This window comes from Geospiza fortis, unplaced genomic scaffold (genome assembly GCF_000277835.1).
Source record: "Geospiza fortis unplaced genomic scaffold, GeoFor_1.0 scaffold84, whole genome shotgun sequence".
Lineage (NCBI taxonomy): Eukaryota > Metazoa > Chordata > Aves > Passeriformes > Thraupidae > Geospiza > Geospiza fortis.
The window spans coordinates 2978917-2988922 of NW_005054363.1; the positions used below are offsets into that span (position 1 = coordinate 2978917).

At 36.2% G+C, this 10006-nt stretch overlaps 1 protein-coding gene across 1 annotated transcript in view; it reads left to right on the plus strand.

The window, feature by feature from the left end:
• The window catches only part of PCCA (propionyl-CoA carboxylase subunit alpha), a 201998-nt gene that overhangs the window by 51843 nt on the left and 140149 nt on the right, over positions 1–10006 (plus strand). Inside the window, exons 10-11 of the mRNA XM_031059546.1 lie at positions 473–541; positions 1343–1418. Of these exons, the coding sequence (XP_030915406.1) occupies positions 473–541; positions 1343–1418 (145 nt within the window). The remainder of the gene's footprint in view (positions 1–472; positions 542–1342; positions 1419–10006) is intronic.

A 10006-nucleotide genomic window follows, 5' to 3' on the forward strand; every position in this document is an offset into this window, starting at 1 on the left:
GATTACATATAGATGCAGAAAGGCTGTGATTATAAGGGTCATCCCTCATGCCAGGTGTCAGTCAGAAAAATAATTACAACTGTATTTTATTGCAGGGATTAAAACAGAATTGAATGTGTTTAGTGTTGAAGTGAGTGTAACACAGCTGAAATTGTTAGATCAGATTTACTGTGTTTACTGTGCCTTCTGGAGAACAAAAGAGAATTTTGACTATGAACTCAAGATTGCAGTCAAGTTTCTCATAAAGGAGAGACTAATTTGCAAGTGGGTTTTTTTTTTGCTGGTGAAGAAAAAAGCTTCCCTTCCCTCCTCCCAGGTTCTCTGAAAACAAATAATTGAGTCTTTCCAGAGGGAAAAATGTATGTGATAAGCTTTGTGGGCGTTATGGTTTAAGGCTGATGGGTGGATTTGATCCTCACATTGAAATTTTTTTCCAGTAATATATAATTATTTTCACTTCTTATTTTTGAAGGTGCGTGTTGACAGTGGCATACAACAAGGAAGTGACATTAGCATTTATTATGATCCCATGATCTCAAAAGTGAGTTGATCATTATTTCTCAATATTCTAAAGGCACAGAGTACTGATTTTCTGCATAGATCTTTTATGAGAGGGAGCATATTAAAGGATTGGTGAATCAGTATTTTAAAGGTGCCAGGCATAACATGCCTCAAGGGAATACAAAAGAAGTGAAGGAAGATGTGGAGTAGAGGAAATCTAGTGTCACTTCTAAATAAAATTATTTTTACCTTTTGACACTGTAGTTATTTGTCTTGCAGTTTCTAATTAAGAAGATTCTGATTTGAACACCAGCCTTTGTCTGACTTAGATACTGCCAATCTATCTTTTTTTAATATAGTCTAGCTTGGATGTAAATGTCAATAATCTCAGCTTCCAAAAAGAAGCATTGAAAGAAATGCTTGATAGTGTCTCTTAGTATTAGTTTTTATTCATTGGGAATATATTGGTAAAATTAAAATGTGACATGATAGAGTTCAGTCATCAAAAAAAGGATATCTTAGGAGTTTGTTGGGCATTAGGAATCTGGTGAGTCAGCTTGAAGAGTGAACCTCTCGTCTGATTTTCTGAGAGCTTGTTTAGATGCTTTAAGTTTTATGAAGGAAAAAGTGATTGGCCTTCTTTCATTGAGTGGGTTAAGAGATCTTAGCTTTTTCTTGATGTTTCAGGGAGCCTTTATAGCATAAATACAGTAATGGTCAAGAAATGGTTTTTTATGACTGCAGAAATTCTACAAACCTATTTGATTTTTAAATGTTATTCAAATTCTAGAAACAAACATCTAATTTCTAGGTAATGTAAATACCTTTTTTTTTTCTTTAGCTGATTACCTATGGCTCTAATAGAGCCGAAGCACTGAAAAGAATGGAAGAAGCTTTGGACAACTATGTAATTCGAGGTAACTAGAGAAATTTGGATTCCTAGTGTGATAGGCTGTCATCTATTTCAAGAAAACAGCTTGAAAAGGTAGTAATTAGCAAATTGAATAAAGTTCCCACTTCTTAAGTGCAAATTAAAAAAGGAAAAGCTTGTGTTAATTAAGCTGAGAAGATACATCAACTCTAAAGAGACTTTTTTTCTCCATTTTTCTCTTGAATATTTTAAGATAAATATTTAAATAACTTTCTTAAAACTCATAGTTCTCACTGAATGGTAGCAGGTAATTGATTTATTACGTTGTGGGGGGGTAAAGGCAATTGTACTCTAAGAAATTTAAAGTAATTGCCTTTTTTAGGAGTTTAATACATTGATTGCAATTAAATATTATCACAATGCAGTGGTTGATTGTGTGTGTATATATATATATGTATATTTCTCTAATTTTCAAGGTAATTGTTTAGGTTTGGGCAGATACAGATGTAGGGTTTTGATCACCGTGTGTGTTTCAGCTCTTGCACACTGATGGCGTAGGAGATGCAGCCTTTCTTTCAGGCTTTCCAGGCAGCATGGGTAAATCAGCCCTGACCACTTTTATCTTTTTAAGTTTTGGTGGGGGAAGCCATGTTTTGTATGGGAGAAATTTTTAGGTCTTCCTCTGTCTTATGGAAAACAGGAAGGACAACTCAGGATAAGAGAGGTAAAAATTTCTGTGAAGTTTCTGTAAAGCTTGGTTTGGCTTTAATGCTGGGCTGCTGAATGGTACAGTTGTCCTGTCAAACTCAAAAGATTTATCTGTCTAGGGGAAAATGAACATCCCTCTACCACAGTGTAGTTAGATCCATGGTAGGATTAACCATTGTAAATGAACTGCTAACTCTAACATAGATTTATATTGGTGCAACTTGAGCCAGTAGACTATTGCAGTACAATGTGCTGATGTAAACCCCTGCTGTAAAACAGCTGAGTAAATTTATATGAGAGAGGAATTTATACTGCTATAGTTAGATTGGTGTGAGGAGGGATTTGTTGGTGGTGTTAATGGAGACAGGCTCTGGATTCACACTGTTGTATTGATAGCAAGTGATGCTAAAAGTATTTTATTTGATGAGAATATTGCAAATGTGTGTGGAGCATTGTCTTTTATTGTGTGCTGTAATATGGGATGGAAACTGGTTGTTTGTGCTTAGGTGTTTTACACAGATGCACCTAATAAAAGCTCCACAGATTATAAATGTTTGTGAAGTATGATAGATCTTACACCTGAAAAGTACTAATTTCTATTCTTGAGGTTTTTACAGTATTTTTATTAATATGCATGTATTCATCATACTAATGTCTCTGTAGTATTTCTATCTGAGAAAGCTTTTAGTCTATTAAAAACATTTAAAGAGGTAATTAATGAACTACAGGAGGAATTTTTTTCTAAAGTACTGCAAACCACAATATGTAACGTACTACAGGTTTCAAAAGTAGGTAAATTTTCAGAACATTTTTAGTTGCAGTGGCCAGTGGTTTCCATTTGAAAACCACCAAGATTTTTGTGTAGTTTTACACAGCTGGTAGTTTCTTCTCAGTGTTTATTTAAAATGGAGCATTTGTGGATATTAAAGTATCTCTTCTCTTTCCTACTGTGAATGATTCTTGGTAGGGTAGTTAGTAGAAACTTTTTTATTTTTACTCTAAAGTGATGGTGTATATTTTTGCTTTACAATATTGTTGGGTTGGGTTTCTATGTAACAAAATATTAAACTACCCTGATCTTTTGTAAAGTGTCTTTTCCAACTTGAGTTTTTGTTAGTAGTGAAAGATACAGAATATTTTTTTTACCTGGTGTTGAAGATACTTAGTTTTATGTTTGAATAGTGAGCTTGTACTTGGTATAGAGATTACTAGTCTTGCACTTGGTATAGAGATTACCAGTCTTCCTCAACAGTATGCTCCAGATCCCTATTTCTCAGCACAGCCCCCTTGTCCCTCTGAAATCCTGGAAAGCAGCATTTATGTTTGCATGGTGTTTTAGAGATGCTGTGTTTTTCCCTGTGAGTAATGAACTCTTCTAGAGCATTGTAGATAAGCAATACCAACTGAAGTCAATGTCAGTTGTAGTGATGATGTGCACTGGGAGAATTTCAGATTTAAAATCCCAAGGATTGCAGTTTCTGTAAACAAGGATGCTTGTTCACTCACACAGGGTGGGAATGGGATGTAGGGTGGCTGCGTAACAGGTCAAGGACCATCTAATGCATAGCTTGGGGACTGCTAATGGAGGATGGAGTCTTCCCAATCACTTCTGTGTCACCAGTTCAAAGCAGACAAAAGTTGGTAAGGAATTTTAGTCACTACTATTTTGATGGCTGCTTGCTGACCTGTGTGAAATCAGTGGTTTTTATCCGGTTCCTAGAAGACAAATGTCTTCTTGGAGCAAATGCCACTATACAATGTCATTCATGGCAGTCCCAGCAGAGAATCCAGGACTGAAGTAGCACAGTGACCCTTCAGGAGGTGACTCATCTAGACTGGGTTGAGGCATGTTGGCAGTGTGAAGGTCAAGGGCTTACTCTGCTGCTCCTTCTCTATTGGCTCTGTGAGAAAACATTCAGTTTCTCTGCTGTGGCTTTGGGGTATTCACAAGTTACCCCATTCCTTTTTAGCCCTGTTCCATCTACAGGGAACAAGTCCCCAGACAAGTCTTTATTGACTTGTTTTCTTGGACTGGATACTACCTGGCCTTGAATTCATGGTTTAGCTGCCCTTCCCAGTTGAATCTTCCTGACAAGACCATGAAGGAGATTAAAGTAATTAAATTTTAAAAATAGTCTAATACTTGCAAAGAAAGCAGATTTAAGCAAAATTTGAGTAAAACCTTAAGCAACCAAGGCTGTATCATATAGTGCCTGTAATAGCAGTATCTTCATTAGAAATAGAGAACTAAGCTAATAGGGATATTTGCAACAATGCTAGGCTCTGAAATGCCTGATGCATTAATATTTTATTACTGTTTACTTCACTTGTCCACAGTGAAGAAAGAAATTCTGCAGTGTGTTCATTGGTAGATGCTAAGAGTATGACTAACTCAAGATTGAGTCAAGATAGGGTCAATGTGATCATGGGAATGTAATCTCAATCTTTTTTCCTGTGTAATATGTCCATTGTTGCTAATGGGAGCAGATGAAAGACTAGGATAGCGTTTCTTTGAGTTGTGGATTAGATTAAATGATCTCTTGAGGTTCTTTACAGTCTAAATTATTCTGACAGGAACTGACTTCTCCACTGAGAGCTGATCTGAATTGAAAATCTCAGCTGAGACTCCGGAATGACAAAGGGTCTAATTAGGTAACATTTTTATTTCTGAGTCTTGCAGTATATTTCAGGTCTGATTAAAGTTGAGGATCCAACTCAGACTTCTCTCAAGAAGAGAAATTTCTTGTTTTGTGCAGTGGTTACTGGAAAATTTGTGAATAGTGAAAATTCAAGACACCAGTCAAGCAGAGAGGCACTGTTGCTCATTGGGATGGGGCATGATTTTTTTTCCTTTGAGCGTGCGCTGTTGTTAGTAGTTCATCTCTCTTATGGTACTTTTTTCAGAAACTTTTTGTTTTGTTCATTTTGGGGGGGTTTAATTTGAACAGCAGAAATAGGGTGTTGAAAGAATACCTTTCAGTGTATATCCTGTGTATGTAAACATGGTGTGGTGTGCTTTCCTTCTTGGCTTTTCTAAAGTTTTAATATGCTTTTGTCATTCCTGGTGCTGGATAATCTGTTCATTTGAAGGCATGTATAAATCCCAGTATGTAGTTTTGGAAAGTTTGTGTATGAAGGTTATTTTAATCAATTTAAATAAAAGAAATGGTTATATTTGTGCATCAAGTAGACCATGTTATCAATTCATTAGAGGGTCTGATTGGACAGATAGCTCATATCCTTGAGTGCAGGAAGATTACATATCCTGTAATCTTTCCTTTGACCTCTGTTTGCTTTTTATCTTCCCTGAGCATTCAAAAGTAAAGCAATAACATGAAGTTTAAGTCTTTGTATAAAGTCAGTCCTTCTCTGTAGAGATCGTGCTTGCTGTGTGTAGAGAGGAATGCATTAGACCATTAGGGAGAAGGAAGAGTTGAAGGAGCCTCTGAAGAAAAGAGTAAGCAGCAGATAGAGCAAGAAGGAGTAGAAATGAGGGGAGAATAAGGGAACCACCAGCTGGGGGTGGGGGAATTTTCCAGCATGAGGTGAAAGAGCAAACATAAAATAGAAGCCAGCAAAGTGTTAAATGTTCAAGGGGAAGAGAAATGTAGAAGTTAACTCTGAGTGGAGATCTGCCAGAATAGTGGCAGCAGAAACTGTTGTATTGAGCTTTTGTAATTAATTAGGGGGGAAAGAAAGAGAGCTGTACTTAATGTTGTGAGAAGGCTTTGGCTTTCCACGAAGCACAGAATGAGTAAAATTGGAAGGGATCACAGTGGATTATGTGGTCCAACCTCTCTGCTCAAGCAGGGTCATCCTAGAGCGCAAGAAAAAACACCCAACTTCAATATTAGTATTTTATCATGTATTTAAATAAATTAATTTCAGGTACAAAGCTTTTCACAGTAAACTTTAATTTAGGTCCAAATATCATAAATTACTGAATTATTTTGTTTTAACTTCGAAGATACTTCTCTATGTCAGTATACATGTAAGTGTTAGACTCTCCTGTATTCTGAGCCCCTCTCACTGGCATTGTGAGCAAAACAATCTTTGTGTGTAAAAAACCTATTTACTTGCAAAAACAGTGTATAGTGTCTGCTCTTAAAAAAATGAAATGAGGTTTTATTTTTTTTGGTTGTGCTTTTAAAAAGTGCTTCAACAGGTCATACAACTTCTGCATAGCTGTGGTAACAGACAGGTACTTCTGCAAGAGTATTTGTGTTCTCACCCTTTGCAGATTCCCCAGTGTATTGATGTGGAAATCAAAACTGGAGAAGGGAAGCAAACAAGCTTTGTTCAAAATCACTAGAAGGGATCATTTCAGAATGCTTAGTAGCATCTGCTTGGAGCTCAGATGCTGCTCCTGGTCTCTCCTTTTCTTAAGCCAGTCATGAGAGAGGGAGTAGGAATGGGAGCTTGTCAGCGAAATGTTGTGGGATGCAGTTTAGATTACCAGTGTCCTGTGGAGAAGGAAGAGGGAAGGGCAATTGAAGTACAGGTTGTTCAGGTAAAAGAGGAAGGCAATGTTATTGGTGCAGAAGGGGAAATTAAAAAAAGATACCTTTCTTTTGCCAGATACGTTTTTTGTTTGTATGGTTTTTTTCCTCTCCCTTTTAATAAGGAGAAAGAAATGGGGCAGTGAAAAACAAGAAATGAATGTTATTATTTCTCTAGATAAAGTTGTCCTAATGTTGTATTCCCCATCTTCAGAGTAAAAGGATATCTGAGGAGAGGATGCTGGTAGAATGCGCATTTATTTTCTTTCACTTTTCTTGACAAAGCCTGCTTAGCTTCTGCTTCCAATTATTCTACTGATTCACACATTCGTGTTTGCTAACACTGTAAATAATGGTCCTCTTAACTCTTACTAAGAAGTTCAGAACCACATGCAGTTACACAAGTTTGAGTTTGAATGTATGATTTTACAGTACAATACTACCATATATTATCTCTTTTTACCTCCTTTCTTCTCCCCCTTTATCCTGATGTGTGAGTTCACTGAGCTCCAGACTTGTGTATTTGAAAGAATTATAGTTTTTAATTGGAATACATGTTCAGCTCTGAGGGTCAGTGGTTCACTGATCCCATGTGAGAATTTTATGTGAATGTTTATGTATTAAAATTAAAAGATAAAACCCCCTTTGTCCCTTGCTTTTGGGATGGGGCTTTGTACATGGATAGCCAGCTCTGAAGTGAGTTGTAGCAAAACATGAGCTTTGAAAGACAGTTAAACAGTTGAATGTTGAGGGTTTTAGGGAATATTATGTAAACTTTTGGAATTACAAACATGGAGGCTTGCTGGGTGGTAATCATGGACTTGGAAAGTTCATGTGTTGAAAGTGGTGTTTTCATAGTCTGTGCAAATCTGATAATGTTCTTGTTTTAAGTGAACAGTAGTATAATCAGCATTTCATAATGCTCAGTGCAGAGCTTAGTTAATATTTTTTAATATTTTCTTCAGAGAAATAACTGAGATACTTCCTAAGCTTCATCACATTTATTCTTATTCAGCGTTTAAATTGTTGGGTGATAGTTTAGCTTTGCTGGCTTGTTAAAAAGAGAAACCTCTAGTCCTGTGCTCCACATGTTGGTTTTGCAGTCAGTAAGTGTGCAGATAAAGTTCTTTCTGTTCCACTTAGCACCATTTGAAATGATCAGCAAGTTAAGTCTATTCAACTGCTTATCTACAGAGGGGCGTGTAGGACTCCAATTAAGTTTACATGGATAAATGCAGATTTGTGTTTGCAGGCATCAAGATGACAGAAGCTTAATACTGTAAAAAGGCTAATCAACACTGAATATGTTTAGTGTCAGTAAATATTTATAGTGAAAACATTGCCTATGATTTTGTGCCTTGGCATTCCAAGTTCTGATTTTTAGTGAGTAAAAATGTGGTATGATAGCCACTTCATAAACCTGTTATAAAATTGTTTTCTATAAAATGCATTTTCTTGTTGTCTTTGGCTTTTCTTTTGAGAACAGGTTCAGAGTTAGGCTACAGTATGTAGCTAAGTTAATGAAAAGTCTGGTGTACTTAGCAGAGTTTTTAAGGCAGAGAATGAAGAAGGGAAGGAGGCAAGATAAAGACAGGCAGTATGTGGAGCAATTTCTTCTGATTATAATTTAATTTTTTTTTTTAATGAGGACTTCTTTAAACGTAGGTTGCTAATAAGCTCTGGTGAGCAGTGTGATTATTTAGTGTGTTCCTGTATTCATTAGGCAATAATGACAATTTAACTGGAAAAATTAATGGAACCTCAGCAATTTGTGTTTTATATAAAGCATATGAATATGTAGTTTTAAAAAATTTTATTGGCTCTCTGTAATTTAAATGCTCGTCTGCTTTCTTTTACAAATGTGTTCTGGAAAATAGTGTGTAGAAATTGAAACCAAAGAAGCTACTAATGTAATATTGTATGAAAACTACAGCCAAGCAAAATGAAGAAATAGAGGGACAAAACCAGTGATTATTATATTTTATTATATTTTGACTTAGCGGAAAGAAGAACATAACTGTAGCTACAGTTCTGCCTCAGCTTTAACGATGTAAAAATCATGAAGCTGAAGTGAAATTTGGTTTTCTGGAGGAGAAATGAATTGATATAGTTTAGGATTTTGTTTGTTTGTTGAAAATGTCATGGCTTGTCAGGCTAACAAATGTGATTTTGTTCCTGGCAGTCTACAGATCTGGTCAAGAAAAAGAAAAATTCTCTGAAAACCACTGCAATATAAATACAATATACTTCAGTTTAGTGTCTAACTTTGCATGAAATAAGCACTGCCTGTTAGCCTCTGTTTGATCCTGTGAGAGTGTGAGGCTAATGTCTGGCCAGTGTTTTGGAAGCAGCAGGTAGTCAGGAGCAAGCTGCTCTAGGGGTCCATATTTCTGTAGCCTAGTAGTTACTCACACACAGATGGAGACCTTATGAACTTTGACAGAGGTCACACTAAATTGCAAATCTGAAACTTGTAGACTTCTGAAGGATTACACTGGTAATTTTCTTTAAAAGCCATATGATTTGGTACATCACTAAAAGTATCAACTCAGTCTTGAGAAGTAGATCAACCATGCAGTCATTTCTCACATAATGATCATGGGGACTGATAAAGATAGCCTTTCATGATACTTTAAGGGAAACTTGTTTATTAAACTTTTAATTCATGTATGTAAAATGCATTTTATATTGCTTCCCAAATACCTAGTTCTGCTCTTTTGAACTTATTAAATGAATTTTGGAGCTTAAAACATTGCAGAAGCCTCATATTTTTCAGATGCACATGAGTTAGAAGTAATTAAGAATACTCATAGTATTTTTTTATTTTAGGTCTTTTGGGGCAGTCAGTTGAGACACCAAGCTCTGTCATCTGTCATCAGCCATCACCTTGCCAGGGATCTTATAGCAGTTTAGGAAAGAAAAATGTGAGATGCTCTCGTTACACATTGTAGCATGTTTAAATCCTGGATTCAAAGTTGGGCAGCATTGAAGGACTCATCCTCTTCTTGATTTTGTAATAGATGAAGTCTCTGGGATATTTCAAATTACTAGTCAGATAGAGAATTTTGGGGGGAATCTGTAGCAGACAAAGACAGACATTATTTGTTTCCAAGTTATGGTCATTTAGTGTTAGATTTTTAATTATTTTGTTTAGAGGAGATGCAGTGTGACTCTTGATCAGTGTTTATAAAATCAGGCTATGTGAACGATTATTTAGGTTGCAGGCAGCAAGGATTTTCTTTTAATCAAATGGACAAATTTCTATCATGTCATCATTGAACTGCTTGTGTCATGTGCTATTTAATGGCTCATGAACAAGTCTTTAAAGCTGTGACTTCATGATTCAATGAGGCCGAGTCTGACTCAGTGCGTTTAAAGTGGTTTCAGGGATGGCCACACAGAGAGCTTGAAAATTCACATCAGCAGC